A 21,700-nucleotide genomic window follows, 5' to 3' on the forward strand; every position below is an offset into this window, starting at 1 on the left:
TTTGTGTCAAATGGAGTTCTTGGTGCCCTTGTTTTTTCAGACTTTAAAGTTTGTATTGAATGTATAAAGGGTAAACAAACAAATATAAGGAAGTTTGGTGCCAGCAGGAGTTCAAGTGTCCTAGACTTGATATATACCGATATTTGTGGTCCATTTTCTACGGCTTCTTGGAATGGTCAACGATATTTTATCATGTTTACAAACAACTATTCTCGTTATGTGTATCTATACTAAAAAAAAAAAAAAAAAAAAAAAAAAAAAAAAAAAAAAAAAAAAAAAAGTCATTGAATGTGTTTAAGGCTTATAAAGTTAAACCATCAAACCGACCGAAGTGGTAACTACTATGGTAGGTATGATGAATCAGGCCAACATCCAGGACTATTTGTGAGATACTTGATGGAATGTGACATCGTTCTTTAGTACACCATGTCAGGGACGCCGTGTCAAAATGATGTATTTGAGATGAAATTAGACCTTAAAAGACATGGTTATTAGAATGACAAATCATACTTCTAATTAGAGTCTCTGCAAGTGAAACCTTAAAGACTGCAATAGACAACCTTAGTCGAGCACCTAGTAAAGCGGTAACTAAAACCCCATATGATGAACTATGGACTGGAAAGAAAACTAGTATAAGGGATTTACATATTTGAGGTTGTCCTGTTAAGGCTAGGCCTTACAAGCCTAATAAAAGGACTGGACTCAAGAACTATTAGTTACTACTTTATTAGTTATTCGGAAAGGTACAGGGGTTTCAAGTTTTATTTCCTTTGTTCAAATACCCTATTAATTATTTGTGACGGATAATGCCATATTTATTGAGGATGTTGAGAATAGTGGGAGTACACAACCTAGGAATAATACTTTGAAGAAAGAACATGATGTTCCTTTAATGGATTGATCACACCTATCTTTGGACAGTATGTGGCTAAAAATCAACCAAGTATTCCTAAGTTGCCTCCTACTTTTACAGAAAAACCTCAACAAACTCAATTAGAAGTGTCATTAAAGAATTCACATAAGGGGGAGAAGACTAGCTATTTCAGGTGATTCTATAGTGTATCTCCAAGAGCATGGATTTGATATAGGAATTGAAAATAATCCCATAATTTTCGTTCAAACCAAACAAAGTGCTCACTCCTTAGATTGGATGAATGTCATGTTAGATGAGTTAAAGTTTATGAAAGACAACGACATTTAGGATCTACTTGTCGAGTTGCATAAGGGACGGAGTCAAACCAATTAGCTTGATAATGAGATTGCAAAACCAATCATGACTCGAAAAGGCAACATCGACAAATATAAAACATGTCTTGTCTTGAAAGACTTTACTCACAAGGAATGCATTCATTATAAAGAGAAGACTTATTATGGCACTTGTAGCTTATTATGATTTAGAGTTACACCAGATGGATATTAAGATTGGTTTTCTGAATGACAACATTCAGGATACTTTCTATAGTGGCAACCTCAGGGTGAGTTGAAAGACACAAAACATTTGATTTGCAAGTTGAAGAATCCATCTATGGCTTAAAACATACATCTCGTCAGTGGTACTTAAAGTTTGATCACGTTATTGCCTCTTTTGGTTTTAAGTTAAATTAACGTGAATCAATGTCTATATCATAAGATTAGTGGGAGCAAATTTATTTATTATTTGAATATATGTTGATGATATCCTACTAGCAAGAAGTGACATACGGTGTAATAATTTTGTTATACGCATAAAGATCACTGTGATATATCACGTGATATTTTTTGGCTTTCACAAAATGCTTACGTCAATAAAGGTGCTAAGTAGTTCCGGCATGCACAACAATTTACCAGGTAATGCACATTTTGGTAATGGTGATAAGTTAAATTTGCATACCTATCCAAAGAACGCTTTATAAAGAACAATTGAAAGATATCCCATATGTGTTAGCAGTAGAGAGTCTCATATATGCTCAAGTTTGTATGCCTCCAGTTACTGCGTACGTAGTTGGAATGCTTGGCAAATACTTAATCCAGGAATGGATATGAAAGCAGCTAAAAGATTTATGCGGTATTTGCAAAGAACAAAAGATTTCACACTCACATGCCAAAGAACCAATCATTTGGTAACCGATTGGATATTCGGATTCTGGTATTATGTTGTAAGTTTCATTTAGAAATTGTTAAAGATTTATTGTGATACTAAAGCCGCTAAATTTTTCTTTTGAGAATGACAAGAGTTCATTAGCGTCCCGTAGGACACTGATATAAAGTTTCTTGACATGAAGAAATGGATCAAAATTATCATTTATCATTTGACAGTTGAGTATGTTAGTACTGATCTCCAAAATATGGATTCACTTACTAAAGGCTTACCACTTAAAGCACTTAAAAGAGCTTATAGCTTGTAAAGGAGTGGTTAATTAGTCCTTGTGATATTTCATTTCAGTGGGAGTCTATATTACTAAGTAACTCTTGCTTGTCACTTCAGTAATTGATGATTATTTTGAAATAAAATTATCTACTTATTTATTTATGGTTACACATATAAAGTTTGATTAAGTAGAATAAAAAAATCAATATAAATCATAAGGTTGGACCAGTTGAAAATGAACATGTTCAGGGATCACATTACATGTTATTTCATGCTACACATCCATACTTAATCTATGCCGTTGGAGATATTAGTATATTGTGACCACATATGGGTCTAGTCATGTTAAATGTGGCAAAGACCGCTGTGATCCTATATTTTTATTTTAAATGGACCATATTGTTTTTTTTTTTTTTTTTTTTGAGACGTCACTCATTATTTCGACAGTAAAATTTAGAGCTCTTAAGGTCAACATTGTTTAATATCAGGTTATGACCTATGTGGTACAAGTGGGAGATTATTAGAACTTTTCCTCTTCAGGTGTACCTACATAAATCATACACATTACACAATGTTAATTGTCGAACTACGTGCGTGTGACATTAGGAAGACTCACTAAACCGGTGATCTTAAAGTAACATGGCTGAGTCATTTACATGTCTCAAATCACACGTGTCAGGTCATGACACGTGTATAAAGTGAGTATGGGCTTAACTATATGTGCAGATACTTTTTGGACTTAAGCGTATTTCTATTATTATGATGGGCTATAATAGAAATACACCCACAATTTATAAGTTAAGGTCCCCACCCCAAACCCGATTCTGAGTCTCATAGTTTTCCATCTATTGTGAGAGAACACAAAGAAGGGTTCTGGAGTGGAAGACAATAACGTTCCGCTGCTTATAGGATTTGCTTTATCGACGCTATGGTTTCAGGTATGTCCTATTACAATTTGGTTTTCTTTATTGATTGACATGCGATTCTGGGCTTTGGAGAAATCGTTACAGGTATGACTGACCCTCGACTGCCCAGAGATGACTGCTATGTGCTATGGAAACTAGCTGCTTATGTCCTATGACAGTGACAAGCTCGAGTGGATGGCTTATAGAGACCTCAAATGCAGAGGTTGAACTCATGAAAGATGTCGTGGAAATAATTCCATCCATGTTTACACAACTGGTGGAAGAGTTATGAGTTGTGACTTGACAGAGTGGTGACTGGCGAGTGTTTATATGAGATATATATCCTCTCCCCCCACCCACACCACACTTAGCATCACAGATTGTGGTAATCTGGGGATCTATGGGTGTGGTGTGGGTGGACCTCCAGTCCATGTCCTTCCAGCACAGGGATTTAGCATTGCACCCATTTTGACAATAGGATGATCGCCAACGACGGAAACTCAGAAAAGGGCATTCATCTTAGTTAACTACTACACAAAAAGGACACTTTGTCCCGGTTTTGAGTGTAAATATATTTATGATATTAATTAGTAACAACCTCACTAGTAGTGTTTTCAGATACTCTGTTGAAAATTATTTCCACGTTGTTTGTCCAGGCTTTAGACCTTTTTGCGTGAAGCACAGTGATACTTCATAGTAGAACAGCACAGAGATAGCTAGCTTTTGTAAGTGAGCTTGAATCGTAGTTTTTCTTGTCAGTGAAACTCATGAGAGTATTTGTAACCTCACAACAAAATTCGAAGAGAATTTGGCTTAATAGTCCTAATTAGTTAACTTGACGAATCCATAAATCAACAGTGAACCTCTAAGAAATCCAATTTCATATAGTGAAATCTAGAGAAAAGGAGTGAGTAAAACAAATTGACGTTTTCTCTCACAGAATGATTGGAATCCACGATGTGAATTTCAAGATTACGTAAAAAAAACAATACAAGTCTTGTAGAGAAATTAAATAGTGGTAAACTATCGATTAGAGAGAGTACAAGTACATAGTGGCATCTTGCGACCATGGCATGGCCTGCTGAAGTGGTGGGGGTTGAATCATTATTGGTTGAGCCACCCCAGAAAAATCAGTTTGATCATCATTGTCAGTCCCGTAGCACTCTGCCATCGTAAATTGTTGATTGCCATAGTAATAATTGGATGGGCTTCCTATCATCACTGAATTGTCGCCAAAATAAGGTGGATGGGATTCATCAACAAGCACAGAATTACTATTTTCATGACTCACATTGTTCAACTGATGAACCCTTTCCCTCACTTTCTCCAATTGACAATCCAGTGAACACCCCAACTCACTCAAACTCTCCTTTGACAAATCATCAAGCTGTTGATCCCAACCACAATTATCTTCCAACTTCTTCTTCCTTGCTTCCAATTGACCCTCGACGTTGACACAATTCTTCTCTCTTTCTATCCTTCCAACTCGTTTGTATTTCTGAATGACCCCATTAAATTTCCTTTGGTCTTCAGGCCATGTTTCAACAGTGCCGTCATCACCATCAAAGCAAATCATACAAGCCTCAATATCGCACAAAGTTGTTAACTCGTGTAGTTTCTTCTTTAAGCCATTCTTTCTCTTAACAAAAGTAACTCTTCGTGCCTTGTTGTTTGCAATTGGTTGCATGGAAATCTTTCCTGCATTACGACCCATGATCGATATTATTATTATGACTACTTTATGAGAATGTGAGAGTATAGTAATGAAATCTATATATAGAAGAAAGTTCAATAACTTTAGAAGTTACTAAAAATATTGATAACCCTAGTTTCTAAACGAGAGAGTGAGAGCAGTAATGATGAAAACGGAGGTTTACTTGGGTGTTAAGGAATAATCAATGCGGTCACTTGAGAATTGAGATTGGAACAATTCGACTTGAACTCAATTGCCAGTTGGAGTCAAAACTGTACCAAGTGGGCACGTCTTTATTTTGTGAGCATCTCTACTAATCTAATTTCTGGCAGATTGTCTAATTAAACTCTCCTGGGCCGGTTTTTAATCGTTGACTGGTTTTACAATTAGTACCAACCCTTACACGCAATTTACCAAATCGGATAAAAATTTGAAATTGACACCTAACAATAGTTATCATGCAAACCTTTATAAGAATCAACTAACTGAGTCTGTTGAAGGAGTTAGTACAGGCCAAGTTGTGCTATCCTAATATGCATATGCTATGTTTGGTTAGTCAGTGTAGGGGTATGAGTTTCTACTTTCAAACTGAGATTGTGAATATGGAGAACAATCTTGTGCTCTTTCTTTGGAAAAGAGTTGTCTACGTATCATGTTTCTTTGCCCAACCTGAATTAAGCTTTACGTAGTTCATTTCTCTCTATTTATAGAGGTTTATTTGTCTTTCGTTATTTGTTTCAGGCCGTTACGAAGTGGAGATCCTCATTTTGTGCTCTCTAGCTCTTGATGATTTGACATTACTCTTGTTATTATAAAGTAAATGTTTCCTTTAATGTCGTGTTGACTGATCTTCAGGAGCACGTGTCCGTTGTAGATTATTTGTTTCCATGTATGGGTTCATTGGATATCTGGAGGACTTGGACTTAGGTCGTACATGCGACCTTGTGGTGTTGTCTGATCTGGTGATGTACGATTTGTGAAGATACGACCTGGTAAATGGACACGTGTGTTGTAGTGATAGATTTGAGAACGGAGGGTACTAACACAACCCCCTTTCTTTAGATCACTATTTGTAGAATAGTGGTGTACGTAAAGAAATATAATAAATGAGACCACGTGTTTAGACTTACTTGGTTTGAAATGGAGATTGTTGAGAATTGAATTTTCTTATTTTTTGTGTTTGTTAGTTGGATGTCGTTTGTTGCTTAGAATTTTGTTGCGAGTTGATGTGCTAGGTCCTACTCGTAGAACGTAGTTCGTAGATTAGATTTGACTGATAATTAGCTTTTGAGTGGTAATTACAGTTGAATCAAACTTAACCCTTATGTAGGCGCTAAGTTGATTTGTGGGCCTTTTGGGGGGCACCTTTGATTGATAATTAACATTTGAGTGATAATTACAGTTGAATCAAGCTTAACCCTTGCATATGCGTTATGTCGATTTGTACGCCTTTTGGGGGTGTTTTTTATATATTAGATTTGACTGATAATTAGCCTTTGAGTGACAATTACAGTTGAATCGGACTTAACCCTTATATAGGTGTTAAGTCGAATTGTACGCCTTTTGGGGGCGTTTTTATTGAATTTGACTGATAATTAGCCTTTGAGTGACAATTACAGTTGAATCGGACTTAACCCTTGCATAGGCGTTAAGTCGATTTGTATGCCTTTTGGGGGAGTTATTGTTAGCTAGTAGCTAGCCTTTTGGGGGCGTCACTATGGTCGATTCCCTTGAGCGTCTTTGATGGTGATCTGACATTGTTGTTCGTGGATCATACTTCGCAGATCAAACTTGATCCTTAGCATGGCATCGAGCTAATTGGTTGATAGCTAGCGTTTTGGGGGCATCACCATGGTTGATAGTTAGTTTTAAATTGGTGTGACTGTAGTTAGCCACAGTTTTGGAGCTTGATTGACCTATAAAAAATTTGTGCTAACACCAAAGAGTGAGTACAAACTAACGGTAGTAAGTCTGGAGGTGTATAGAGCGTAATAGCTGAATTGAATATGTTTAGATGGCAATGACTAGCCCCAGTTTGGAGATGGTTGTGTTAGCCCTCAGTTTGGAATGTAATCGACTTGCAGTAGGTCGAGCTGTAGATCGATATATAAATTAGTAGTACAATCAAGGTTGACAATTTTAGTCGAACATTTGCATATTGGGGAGGGGGTCAATATGTGGATGACCTGCAAGGTGGCACTAAAAATGCCAAATAACAATATTAGTCATTGAAAATGTAGGTTATATAGTCGATCTAGCTCAGAATGAATTTGTTCAACATGCTAATGTAAGTGACCACAACTGTTGTCGTGGCCCTCATGTCATATTCAACTATCATAGCCCCAAATTTGGAGTGGAATCAACGAACTGGTAATGCCGCCAAAGCTTGCTCCAAAGCAACTCATGCATTTTGTGACCTTTCAATTCATTTGAGGAATGTTAATTCAATAGAAACTTGAAACTTGCATTGAGCTGATATACTGAAGTATATCTGCTACAATGTTAAGGTGTCACTACTTATCAGATTATAGGCTTTCGGCCGGTGGCCAAAAACTTAGGTAGGATATGCCCATGTCCACAAGGTTTGTTGTTAGTTCGATTAGGTTGAAACCTTATGAACTGAAGATCACTGTCACACACCAAATTTCCAGACAATTCACAAATAAAAATATTATAATCATTTTAACTTGGAAGACAAGTTAGTTCTGTTTTCTCAAAACGGCATGTAGTTTCTTCCCAAGTAAGATTTCAAACCTAATATACATTTCCAAAAACTCATATAACAGTACTCATCATTCCCATTTTCCAAATTAACTCACAATATTACCACTTACCTTCTACTTATTAAATGCACATATAATAACTTATTTAAATATGAGTTTGATACACTTTACCTTTACATGCCAGCACGTCGTCTTAGGGTGAGATATTTACGTCCCTGCATACAAGATTAACGGATCCTACCCTCTTACAAAAATAGAGTTAGACATCACAATAAAAAGATTTATCTCAACTAGTCAAATTTCCATTCATAATCAAAAACTCATTTAAGACATTGAAGTCTAATTGATACCACATGGTTCGTCCCGCATATTAAGAAATACCACTTATCATTATACTTAGAGATCATTCATGGCACATTCAATGAATACCTTGAGTCATTCCTGCCACATTCAAGGAATACTCATCATAACACCAACATGTCATTCATGGCACATTCAATGAATACCTTGGGTCATTCCCACCACATTCAAAGAATACCCATCATAACACCAGACAGTTCATTCATGGCACATTTAATGCACAATATAAATGGTTTAAAATCTGCAGCACTCATCCTATTGTATTTGGACTAAGAGATGACCACATCAAATGTAGTGATTGAGTGCCTTCAGGCAACTTCAGCTCAAGGGGTATCATAAGTGCTACCATACCCCGTAATTAATAAGCTCATTTGTGGTATGCAATGTAAGATGCCAATGACATACAATCATGTGACTGATGAATATCGAATATGCGGCAATTGTACCGACTCGGGACTAAACTGGAGATTATATATTTGATCAGATTGAAACAAGAAAATTCAAAATAGTAGAACTGAACCTTCGGTTGTTCATGTGATCATGCAGCCAAACGAATCAGGGAGTTTGTATATCAGGAAAAACTTATCTTTCATTTATTGATCAACTCCATAGGTAAGCAATCTTTTTGATTGATCTCTTCGGAACATCCAACACCGCGCTTCGTGGGCTTGAGAATAACAAGTGAAAAATGTAGTTTTCTTAAGAATGTCGACCCGCAGACGAGCGCCAATGTAGATGTATGAGTGTCTACCTTCAAATTGAGATTGTGAATATGGAGAACTGGCTGTGTTCTTTCTTTGGAAAAGAGTTGCCTATGTATCAGGTTTCTTTGCCCAACCTGAACCAAGCCTTATGTAGCTCATTCCTCTCTATTTATAGAGGTTGATCTATCTTTCCATATTTGCTTCAAGCCGTTACGAAGTGGAGATCCTCATTTTGTGATCTCTTGATGATTTGCCATTATTATTGTTGTTACAAAAAAATGTCTCCTCAAACCGATCGAGAAGCACGTGTCCGATAACATGTATGGGTTTATTGGATATAAAAATCAATTAAATCCCAAATTAAATTGATTAAGGTTTTTCTAAGTTTATAAGTATCCACAATTGATAAACATATACAAAACTAATTATAAATATTACTAAAATGCCATCTTATCGGTTCGAGTTCATATTGGTTCGAACCGTGGAATAAAAATCAATTAAACCCAAATTAAATTGATTAAAAACCAAACCAATATCTTATTGGTTCGGTTCATATTGGTTCGGTTCGGTTTTTGGGGTTGATGAGGGCAAACCAAATTACTAAAACCAAAACCGTTTTTTTATCGATTTGGTTCGGATCGGTTATAAGGTTATCGAAACTTATTGACAGCCCTACATATGGATGCTTGCCTAGTATTTAATATAGTCACCGAGTTATAAACCATGACTTCCACTGTTGCCAAATCAGCTAGAGTCATTTTTCAGTTGTACGAGTCTTTGTCCACTACCCCTCTAGAGTATGTATATATCTATTTCTTTGTGATTGATAGGTACACTCATAGTACAAAATATCAAGATATGGCAAAATATCGACTCTTGATTTATGAATATGTATCGTGGATATATCCTCTTCTTTAGCGATATTTGACATTGTTTTATATGTAAATATCGTGGATGTATCCAAAATATCGATAAATATCATGAATATTGTAGATATTTCATGATATATAATTTATATTATTTGAAATATAATGGTAAATATTAAATAAAATTGTTACCTACACAAAATATCACCAAATATCACTAAATATCTCCAAATATCGCTAATATCATAAATATCGTCAAAATATCGCTGATATTTGCAGTCGTATATATCTCTAAACATATCGTGATATTTATATATCTTTTATTTAAATCTCGCGATATATCACGATATATATCCATATTTCAACAAAAGATATATAAATATCACGATATGTTTAGAGATATATAAGACTGCAAATATCAGCGATATTTACGATATTTGGAGATATTTGGCGATATTTTGTGTAGATAACAATTTTATTTAATATTTACCATTATATTTCAAATAAATATAAATTATATATCATGATATATCAAGAAATATCTATAATATCCACGATATTTACATATGAAACAATGTCAAATATCCCCAAAGAGAGGGATAATATATCCACGATGCATATCCATAAATCAATGGTCGATATTTTGTCATATCCTGATATTTTGTACTATGTACTCACCACCTTTATCACATATACCACCACCAACAAGCTCATCATCATCTTAGCCGCTAGCAACAAGGTGGTTGGCTTCTTTAGTACTACTTTTGGCTATTAAACTAGTTGTTGAGTATTTGCTGACTGCCATCTCAAAAAGTGGTAATCACGAGAGAGGGGAAAGGGAAGAAGTTTTTGTTTGCCACGGTATCGATATTTGATGTGCATCCTTCCTATATTATAGCTCTAACCCCATCCATTCATGTATACTTGCACTCTCTCACCTCAAGATACAAGATCTCAAGAATAATCCCAAGTAAATTTGTCACGCGATTTTAATGTAAGATCGGTTTGTGTGCACCAGGCATTTACACAGATAGAAGAATGTCAATTATTCCATAAAGTGTTTTCTAAAACAACATAGGTGTAGTTTGTAGAATTTGATATTCAATGTTACCTTCTTTTTCTAACGATACCCATAATGAATGTTACAAGTCATTCATAGATTCAAAAAGAACATATAATGAAAGTTCCAGGATAATGGTAGTGAAAAATGGTCTCATGGGCTCATTCTTTTCGCAAATACTTGCTTATTTCTAAATATCTTATATAAGCACTAGCACTATGTACAAACAACCAACGATGACTATCGAGATAGGTTCTGTCGGGGAAAAAACTATAGCAAAACAGATCTACCCAGACACTCTTAAAACAAAAATTGACCTTCTGAATATCACCACCTTCTGAATATCACCACATGCGAGAGTATCACCGCTACTACAAAACAATTTTAGAACTTGTGCACCTTGTTGAACTTGTTGCATAAGAAAAAATATCTTAGTTGTTGAGACTGAACCACTTTTAGTTCAGTGGTTGCCTACATACCCCAGCGGGGTCAAGTCTCTCTGAAAATCTCCGGAGTGTGAAGTTTTTCGATGTAGTTCTGTTGGTCAAAACTTTTCAATATGTAACCATCCAAAAAACTAGGGAATATCTGGATATGGATCCTTATCCCTTGTTTTCAGTTACATTTGATAGAGCCAAAATCTATCCCTAGTTTTCAGTTACATTGGATAAAGTCAAAATCTATCCCTAGTTTGCAGCTGATTACGGGCTTATAGTAAGGCTTGGCCCACATGCCATGTTGTGACATGGCTACGAACCAAGGCTAGGCCTGCAGATATGAAGGGTCCAGTTTGGGTGTCATGTCCAGAGATCATGCCCAGCTGGTCCATAGAGGCATTGTGCTGCTGAGCATTCCATCGAGTTGGATGTCTCACTATACAAGTTGATCCAATGAGGCCACAAATGAGGAGGATTAGGTAAAGCCATATAGACCATTTATGAGGGTCCACACATCGCCCCTCTCTATCATGCGGAGCAGCCACATGGCAGAGAAGAGAAAGAGAATCTGATAACATTTTTTCCGAACAAGCATTCCAATGCTAATATACCTGTAGTTCCAGATTTCTTCACAGTTGACTTTGTCTCTTCGGATAGGAAGTCCATCCATCCCCCTACTCATTACTTAACATGGCATACACCACCAGCCTACAGAGTTCAAGGCTGGGCAGGCCTCGGAATGGATGTTCCAAATAATTTCTCAAGTGAGCTCCTTAAGAAATTATTTTCTTCGTCTACAGTTTTCTTTGTTCTGCAGCTTAATTTAGTTCTTTCTTTAACAGATACCTAGATTTCTGATGTTGTGGTGAGTGAAGTTGATGAGAATGTGGTTTATCATAACCTTCAAACCTTGTTTGGTCTCCCAGAGATTATTAGGGACTTGAGTTACCCTGATACAATCGTTGCATGGGCTGCCGCATACATTGTTCATCCTCTTCAGTCTATGATGCCCGACACTGCTGGAGCTTTAGAAAAGGGAAATGAAGTATGTGTTAAACCTATGGCATCAAGGAGGCTTCCTCGTATTGCTCCTTCAGATATCATCCTCCCTGGCTCATTGGGTGATGATGCTCAGAATTCTGACATAGGTGATAGGGTAGAGAATCATGCACGGCGTTGATGTTACATCTATTATTCTTCTGACGAAGACGATGTTCCACCGATTACCACAAGGCATCCTGGTCCTAGTTTGAGATCCTGCAGCTCGGGTTTGCATTCTCCCCGAGCCGCCATTTCCAAGTCTACTTCTATCCCGCCTTCTCTAGTTGTTATGCGAGGCTCTAGAGAACATCCACATGTTGAGGGTGTTGTTGAGGTCACCGCCTCTGGTGTCATTGCTAAGCAGAACCATGTTAGTGCCAATGTGAATGGAAGGGGTACTCATTATGTTATTCCTGATACTCCAAATGATGTACAGTCGGCTCACTCTGTCCATGTCTCTAGTCACTCCGGGAACCACAGAGTGAGAGACAATTCTGCAGATAACTACTCTGCTAAAAGTGTTAGAAAAGACCCTTGTTCCGGTTCGGTACCATTTTCACTATCTTTTCAGCATGCCGAGGAGGTCTTGATTAAGTCCTCCACCCTTTTTCATAAGGCTTGTGCCGAGGCTGAGCTAGAATCTCAACGTTCACGAGACCATGTTACCACTTTGTTAGAGGAATGTTGTCAACTTAGAGAAAAACTGTCTGCTCGTGATGAGATGATTGCGTCTAAAGACTTAAAACTGATTACTTTAGTTGATAAGCTCAGGGAGTCCCAGAATGTAGCACGAGCTATGGAAAGTGATCGTGGTCTGAGTGAGGAGAATACAAGTCGTGTGGTGCAGGAAAACTGGCATCTAGTTGAGGAGTTGCGCCTGCTCAAGAATTGTGTTACTGACTAGCCAGATTGACATTTTGCTTTTCTTATTATGTATCTTCCGTTTGCAGTTCAGATATTTTGAAGGCTCCTGCACTTTAGTTATCTTCAATTACCGTGATGTGGCCTGTAAGGATATTTTGAAGGCATGGACTTTTCTGAAATGAAAAATCTTCAACAGCGGCTTAGCAATAAAATAGAACTTGAAAAGTATTGGCTTGAATATTAGCAAAGCTATATACTACCGCCCCCCAACACTACATGTGGATACGATTCACGTGTAGTGTTGAATAAGAAAGTTATTGTGTATACTGGTAAAATTGGGGATTTTCACCAGCATAATGTGAAAAGAAATAGAATTGATAAGAAATTGATGTTTGGCGATTCACCAATAGAATTCCATTGTAGAATAACTCGGTTGAACAAATACAACCGGGCTGAGCATGTCGCCATACTCATAATATATATCAAACGACAATGAGCTGCATCTATAGAATGACCCGATTGAAGTGTAATCGGACTGAGCAATTTTGTAGTAATGCTTGATAAGCACCCAAAAGTGTATTATGAAACCCCATTGAGACATATAAATTTGGTTAATTCTATGTTTAATAATCATGAAATAAATATGTTTTCATACTTTTGCAGGTATTTGCAGTAAACATGGAAATATTGGTTAAACCTGAAATAAAGCACGAGGAACGGCGTATATACGAATTCTCCCAAATCCACACAGAAGCATCAAACTTCCAAAGCTCCTACCTCTCGAACTAGGACTCGAATCGACCACGAGAGATGCTTTCGGAAAATCAGGCGATGAACTCTACGCGATAGGCGGAAATTGTAACAACGCCTAAAATACCGGACCGCCATCGATCGCACATGGACCCACTATCGCGGGGCCACAAGATTGGATGAGTCATCAATCATGGAGCATGTCAAGACAAAGATAACAAATTATTGGTGCAAAATTGACACCTTGCATGTAATAAATTAGATTAGGTGTTAATAGTGAAAAAAGGCAAGGTGTCACTTTGTTTTAATGTGGTAGATAAAAATGAATCAATGTGGTTTGATAATTCACGTGGGAGGAAATGAGATTTCTCTCAAATGGAGAAGAAATTAGACAAATGTGGGGACACTCCATTTACTCCCTTGACTTATTTTCCTCACATGACATTATTTTAGTTCCTTAGTGAAAAGGAGAAGTTAGTTTTTAGTTTTGATTAAAAAAGCTTGTAATAGTTTTAATGGAGGAACATTTGTTCTTCTAGAAATAAAATTAGAAGTGAGTTTGGTTGTTGATATTTCTCTCTCTCTCTCTCTCTCTCTCTCTCTCTCTCTCTCTTTCTTTCTCTTTTGTGTTTTTTCTTAGTTCATAAATCCTTGTCCCAAGGATCATGAGTTAACTTTCCTTTTGGGGAGTTAATCTAACTCATGTGAGGGTAAACCAATTGTTGTTGGTTTGGTAGGTTTAGGAAGAACAACCAACTCTACATCCTACCCCAAAATGGTAGTTGGTGTAGAGTTTAGTTAGGAATCAAGCAATGAGCTTAGAGATAAGTCATTGTTTGGTTTCACTTGCTAGCATGTATGAGCTCTTTTAGTGAGCCATGCATGCTAGGGATCAAATCTATTTTTCCGTTAGGGACTTGTCTATGAGTCTAGGAAGAATCAAAACCTTTTCAAATCAACACTAATGATAGTTTCATGAGGAGGATTAACTCTCCAACTTCTCTTTCAAATTTCTATTTCGGTATTAAGAGCATGTTTTCATTGTTAATGTTTTTATTAATGTTTGTGTAGGAAGGAAAAATCCAACATTTATATTATATCCTTACTCCTTAATTTCCCTTTATTGTAACATCTAATTTTTAGTTGTTCTAAGCTTTAGGTTAGTTCGAATCCTTATTCAAACTCTACGAAACGAATATCGTGAGTAAGGAACTTTGATTGCTTTTACATTAATTTAGAGAGTTCAAAACTCTAAGTAGTGTTCTCCAAGCATATATCAAATGGCGCCGCTGCCGTTCTAAAGCCATAGAACTTGTGCTAAAGATCGGAAGTTGCATCAAGGGGGAACCCCCATTCTCTTCCTTCCCTTCCTTTTCGTTCGTTTACGTTTTTTTTTTTGTTTTTTCGTATTTTTGCCTCACGATTGACCTATAATCGAAAAAAAAATTCGTTCCACTTTCAGGTACCAAAAGTTAGGACTGGGAGAGATAAATACAGACGATTATAAGACTTCTGAGAAAATTTGAAAGTATTCTGAATTACTGGACACGCGTGCGCGGTTGTGGAGTCGCGTGCGCGAGTGGGACCCGCGTCCGCGGGTGAATTTCTTCAGTTGTTGCTCCTGTTCAACCTCCAGCATCTGCAGATCTACCTTGATCCATTTCCAGGCCTAAATATCTAGCCCTGTACCTAAAAATTCGATAATCCTTTGGGATTTATCGCGTAAATTTAATTGAAACGTTTGTTTCAATTTGTTCAAGAAAACGGAAGCTCTGAGGTTCCAATTTTCAGTATTATTGTAATTTATTTTTATTATTATTATTATTATGTTTTTCTGCATGTATGCCATGTATATAGTATTAGGATAAATTTATGGATTATTATTTAAGTTTTAGCCTCGAATTATGCATGAATCAAGTTTGTATACCGGTAAATATTTATATACGATTATTTTCGGACATGATTTGCATATGAATGTATATTTACATATTAATGGTAATGTTTTGCATGGGTATATGTCTTTCTCATGTATAAATGTTGCTTGTTAAATGTTTGATATTTTCTACGATTATCATTACCGCGGTATTGTCTAATATGTCGATTTTGTCAAGAAAGAGGAGAACATTCCAACAAGGGTTAAAATATGAGTTGGGTAAGTTGTTTCTAAACCTACGGGTAAAAAGTCGCTCTCTATAGGACATTCGCAATCTCAATGAGTATTGTCGAAATCGATTTATTATGCAATACAAAAAGAGTCGATTTTAGTTTAGGTATAATACTTTGCATGTTTAGTTTTGTCATCTATTATGCATGATGTATCTTGTGATTAAGTATGCTAATGTATTTAGATAACATTATGAGTGATTCAAATTAAGCCACATTGTTGATATACATTTACGTAATATCGATTTACAAATTAGCGTACATATACGTATTACTGATGTATATTTGCCTGTACGTATGGAAATATTTATCAATGACACAAGCTTGCCTATTCGTATAGCTATACATATGAGTAGAGTACCTTCACATGCTACTGCACCTAGTATTGTATGAGTAGATCGTATTTGTATGTTTGTATTTTAAACCTTGCATAAATCTTAAAAAAAAAAATAAATAAATAAATTAAATTAAATTAAATTAAATTAAAATTAAAATTAATTTAATACCACCTTTGCATAAATTTTAATTCCATAAATCTTAATCATATTCCAATGGTGTCTAGGAAACTTGAAAAATTGAGGTTACTTAATTAGAATCGTGCTTGCACGGAAATCCTCCCTCATATCTCTCTTGTGACTGGGTCATTTGGTTTATGCACACACGTATTCCTAGCTTCCCCGCCTTTCGTTAGCAGCTTAGGCATATGTTGTTCAACCCTAATGCTTAAGATAATAATAAAATTCGAGTCCTCATAATTCCTACGTAAGTTAGATTTAATTTTATGCTTGCATGAGATTAAGGTCCGGTTCCACTAAAGAAATTGAACATACCTATCGTCGAAAAAATACGATAAGCAATTGCGTAAGTTCTCACATAAAAATTGTTCTTCTTACGCTAATTACCTTCATCACAATCCTTCGTCACCATCAACTTCGTCATTATGGCCGACGATCCTACACCAGAGAAGCCCCTCTCGGACTTCTATCTTTGCATTCTGGGGAAGGACCTTCTTCTGCGATCAAACTTGAGGACATTGTCGGTGATTTTCGTATCCCACCAAACGCGTTTTTAGTTTGTTACCAATATATCATGGTTTGGAGCACGAAAAACGTACAATCATCTTCGTAGACTTCAACAAGTGGCAACAACATTTCATCATCCAGTAGTCTCTAAGGAACAACTCTTGCTTCAGCTGTTTCCATTCACTTTAGCGGAAAAAGCATCAATCTGGCTAGCAGGACAACAATCACAATCCATAGACACATGGAATAAACTAGTTCAAGTTTTTATGCTTCAGTTTTACACTCGAAGAAAACAACTGAAATGCTTCTTGAAAATTCAATTCTTCGTCAAAATCCTCATGAATCCTTTACGGAAGCATGGAGTCGTTTTCTCGATCTTACGTTAGAATGTCCTTACCACCAACTAGAAAAGGCTGTCCTTGTTCGTTCATTCTTTTAATGGTGCAATCGATCATCAAAAAGAAACTCTTGATATAATGAGCGGAGGTTGCTTCATGGACAAAGGAGCTCTTGAAGCTTATACTTTTCTTGAAAAACAAGCAAAAAAGGTACACACTTTGGGGTAACACCGAAGTCGCCTAGATCATCAAAGGATCTTTGTTACAAAAGCCACATCTATTTTTGAGGTAAACCCGATCACGAAATAAAAATTTGATAGAATCCCTAACTAAAAAGTAGATGCCCTTGCGGTTCAAGTAAACGATCAACTACCAAAACCGGTCATGAAGCGTTGACACCACTCCTTGTGTCCTTTGTCTTAGTCCTGATCATCGATGCATATTGTCCCTTGTTATATGCTTCCCCTACTCAACAAGCGGAGGAGGCATGTGCATTCAACATTCCCAATGCACCGTGGAGACAACATCCGAATTTCGCTTGGCGTCAAAATAACCAACAAATGGGGGCTCCTCCTGGTTTTGCTTAATCAACTATTCGACCTACCAATAATTTTATTCCATACCGCCAAGGAAATAATCAACAATACCAACAAGGTCAATTTCAAAATAATTCTAATGCTAATTATCAGACCAACCGCAGCCTTGTTCCAGCTAATCCAAATCCCAACTATAATCAACAACTTCTAAGCAATAATCGAGAACTACTAATTTGCACAACCTGCGCCAACCATTACGGATTGGACAAATGAGACTTTCTTGGCTTACATGAACCAACAGTCTCAAATTTTAACGTCTATCCAACAATCACTTCAGCAATTGGCGCAAGAAAAGAGTCAGAAAGGCGTGTTTCCTGCAAGCAGTTCCAAACCCTAAAACCAAACCACGACCTTTGAACCAATTAATGCCCCTGGTACAAGCACCCCCAACCAAGGTGAGGTGCATGCAATCACTACTCTACGATCCGGAAAAACGTCGACAATCCGATACCTATGCCGATGATCAAACCAAAGGAAAAAGAGGGTTCCAAGGAATCTAGTTCTAATAATAAACCTACGGAAGATTCCCCTGATACAACAAAGTCAACACCTCCGAATGTAGGAAACAAGCAAGTAGACCCCTTTGCCAAATTCCGCCCTAAGGCACCGTTTCCTGCACGCTTGGCAAAGAATAAACCTGATGACAATTTTGCTGAAATTCGAGAGACTTTTCAAAATTTAACAATCAACTTACCTTTTCTCGATGCCTTAAAACTATTACCAAAACATGCAAAATTTCTGAAAGATATGTGCACCACAAAAAGGAGAACTAATGTTCCTCAACAAGCGTTCCTCCTCGGTTGAGCGGTTTCCTCCATCACCGAACACAATGGTATAGTAAAATACAAGGACCCTGGTAGACCAGCGGTTCCATGCACCTTAGGTGACAAATAATGCGGCTCTCTGGCTTTTATTAGACCTAGGAGCTAGTGTGAACTTACTTCCATATTATTTATTTAAACAACTAGGTCTTCATGAGCTAAAACCTACCACCATGACTCTACAGTTAGCCGATCGTTCCATAAAGTATCCAAAAGGAATTGTGGAAAACGTCCTTGTAAAAGTCCAAGATTTCTTCTATCCTGTAGACTTTGTTATTTTGGATACAGAAGTTGCATGTGATTCCATTCCTATTATCTTAGGATGTCCGTTCCTCGCCACTGCTAATGCTCTTATTAACTGTAGAGATGGTTCCATGACCATGTCCTTCGGAAATCTTTCGGTCGAGGTGAATGTGTTCAAGATGATGAAACAACTTCGAGCGACATTGATGGTGAGGTCAGCGGGGTTGATTGAATTCAAAGAGTATTTCACAAACTCTTTTCCCGAAGATGAAGTGTACCAATTTCTTTTCTTTAGCTTAATCTGAGTTTGAGGACGATGATTACACACAAGAAGTAAATGAGTTATTAGAGTCAGTACCATTATTTGACCCTACAACAGTGATGTCAAGTAACTTGGATGATCATCAATCTGTTTACTACATGGATGATGACCTTCCTCAAGAATCTTTAATACCCCGCCACCACCCTGAATTAAAACCACTTCCTTCGGAATTAAAATACGTACAGCTTGATGCTGATGGTCGTCACCCAGTTATTATTTCTTCACAATTAACTGACGATCAGGAAGCTCGTTTAATTAATGTCATTCAACAACATCGTTCTGCTATTGGATGGTCCCTCGATGACATTAAAGGCATTGAACCTAATGTGTGCACCCATCGCATACACCTGGAAGAAAATGCTAAGACGTCGCGTGAACCACAGCGTCGCCTAAACCCTACCATGAAAGATGTGGTCCGAGAGGAAGTGTTAAAATTACTAGATGCGGGTATTATTTACCCTATCTCTGATAGTGTTTGGGTGAGTCCTGTACACGTGGTTCCAAAGAAATCTGGCATTACAGTTGTGCGAAATGATAAAGATGAATGCATTTCCACTCGTATCCCAGTAAAATGGCGAATATGCATTGACTATCGCAAACTTAATGCCGTCACTCGTAGGATCACTTTCCACTTCCATTCATCGATCGGATGCTTTCGAACATTTAGCCGGTCATGCCTATTCTTTGCTTTCTTGATGGTTATTCGGGTTATTTTCAGATAGTCATCGACCCCGGGCCGATCAAGAAAAGACAACGTTCACCTGGTCCATTTGGTACATTTGCATATAGGCTAATGCCTTTTGGCCTTTGCAATGCACCCGGTACTTTCAACGCTTGCATGCTTCATATTTTCAGTGATATGGTTGAACGGTTTATGGAGGTATTCATGGACGACTTCTCAATTTATGGAGATTCTTTCGATAGTCTGTCTATCAAATCTTGAAAAGTCTTTACACATTGTGAAGAAAAACCTTGTTCTTAATTGGGAAAAATGCCATTTCATGGTTACTAAAGGAATAGTTTTAGGACATATCGTTTCAAAGGGCCGAATCGAAGTCCACAAAGCTAAGATAGAAAAAATTGCTTCACTTCCTATACCAAAAACAGTTTGAGACATTGGCAAGATTCTTAGGACACGCAGGTTTCTATAGGAGATTTATTCAAGATTTTCAAAGGTTGCTAGACCTTTAACCAATCTCCCCGCTTAAAGATGCCGCTTTTGATTTTGATTTCAGTTGCAAACAAGCCTTTGAGGTATTTAAAACGCTTTAACTACCGCTCCCATAATTCAACCACCGATTGGTCTAAACCTTTTGAATTAATGTGTGACGCGACGACTATGCTATTGAGAGCTCGCAAGGCAACTTAGGAAGATAAGCCGGTTGTCATTTACTATGCGAGTAAAACCCTTAATGAAGCTCAACGTAACTATACCACCACCGAGAAAGAGTTTCGCCGTTGTATATCGCATAGATAAGTTTCGTCCTTACCTAGTGGGTTCTCCAACTATTGTCACACATCGACCATGCGGCACTTCGTTATCCGTTAGCTTAAAAAGATGCAAAACAAAGGTTGATCCGATGGATTCTCCTTTTGCAAGAGTTTACTCTCGAAATTAGAGATAAAAAGGTAGTTAAAATGTGGTTGCAGACCATTTATCAAGACTTGTCGATGATGTTGATATCGATAACCGAACCTATATCGTGATTCCTTTCTAGATGAACACTTGTACTCTATTTTTTCGTCCCCTTGGTAATTGGACATAGTAAATTACTTAGTTACCGAGGAAGTTCCTTTATCTTGGTCTCGTAATGACCGGAAAAAGTTTTTATCCACTTGTGAAATTCTTCTATTTACGGGATGATCCCTACCTTTTCAAGTATTGTTCGGACCAACTAATCCGCCGTTGCATTCCCGACCGGGAACACAACGATGTGTTATCCTTCCGCCATGAACAATCTTGTGGTGGTCATTTTAGTGGTAAGAAAACTGCGCCAAGGTTCTACAATGTGGTTTTATTGGCCAACACTGTTTAGAGATGCACATGAGCATTGCAAAGCATGCAATCGCGCCGCCAGATTAGGTCGCATTACTCAACGCAATATGATGCCCTTAAATCCCATTCTAATTGTGGAAATCTTTGATGTATGGGGCATCGACTTCATGGGTCCATTTCCAAATTCTCATGGCTTCCTATACATACTTGTAGCAGTTGACTATGTGTCAAAATGGATTGAGGCATTGGCATGTCGTGCTAACGCATCATAAAATGGTCGTTTTGTTTGTAAAAGAAAATATTTTTTCTCGATTTGGTGTTCCAAAAGCTATAATTAGTGGGGAAAACATTTTTGCAATAAAATTTTGAATCATTGGTAAAGAAATATGGAGTCACGCACAAAGTGGCAACTCCGTATCATCCTCAAACCGTTGGTCAAGTAGAAGTCT

At 37.2% G+C, this 21,700-nt stretch overlaps 1 protein-coding gene across 1 annotated transcript; it reads right to left on the bottom strand.

The window, feature by feature from the left end:
* Positions 1-4,282: 4,282 nt before the first annotated feature.
* On the bottom strand, positions 4,283-4,966 carry LOC147481044 (agamous-like MADS-box protein AGL82). The gene has a single exon (XM_086578816.1). The coding sequence runs from the start codon at positions 4,964-4,966 to the stop codon at positions 4,283-4,285; it is 684 nt and encodes a 227-aa protein (XP_086434942.1).
* Positions 4,967-21,700: the final 16,734 nt, after the last annotated feature.

Source organism: Coptis chinensis, chromosome 8, assembly GCF_015680905.1.
Source record: "Coptis chinensis isolate HL-2020 chromosome 8, ASM1568090v1, whole genome shotgun sequence".
In the NCBI taxonomy this organism is placed as follows: Eukaryota; Viridiplantae; Streptophyta; class Magnoliopsida; order Ranunculales; family Ranunculaceae; genus Coptis; species Coptis chinensis.

Excerpts from the sequence above, each read along its gene's own strand:
- LOC147481044 (XM_086578816.1), bottom strand. The coding sequence starts at position 4,966 with ATGGGTCGTAATGCAGGAAAGATTTCCATGCAACCAATTGCAAACAAC.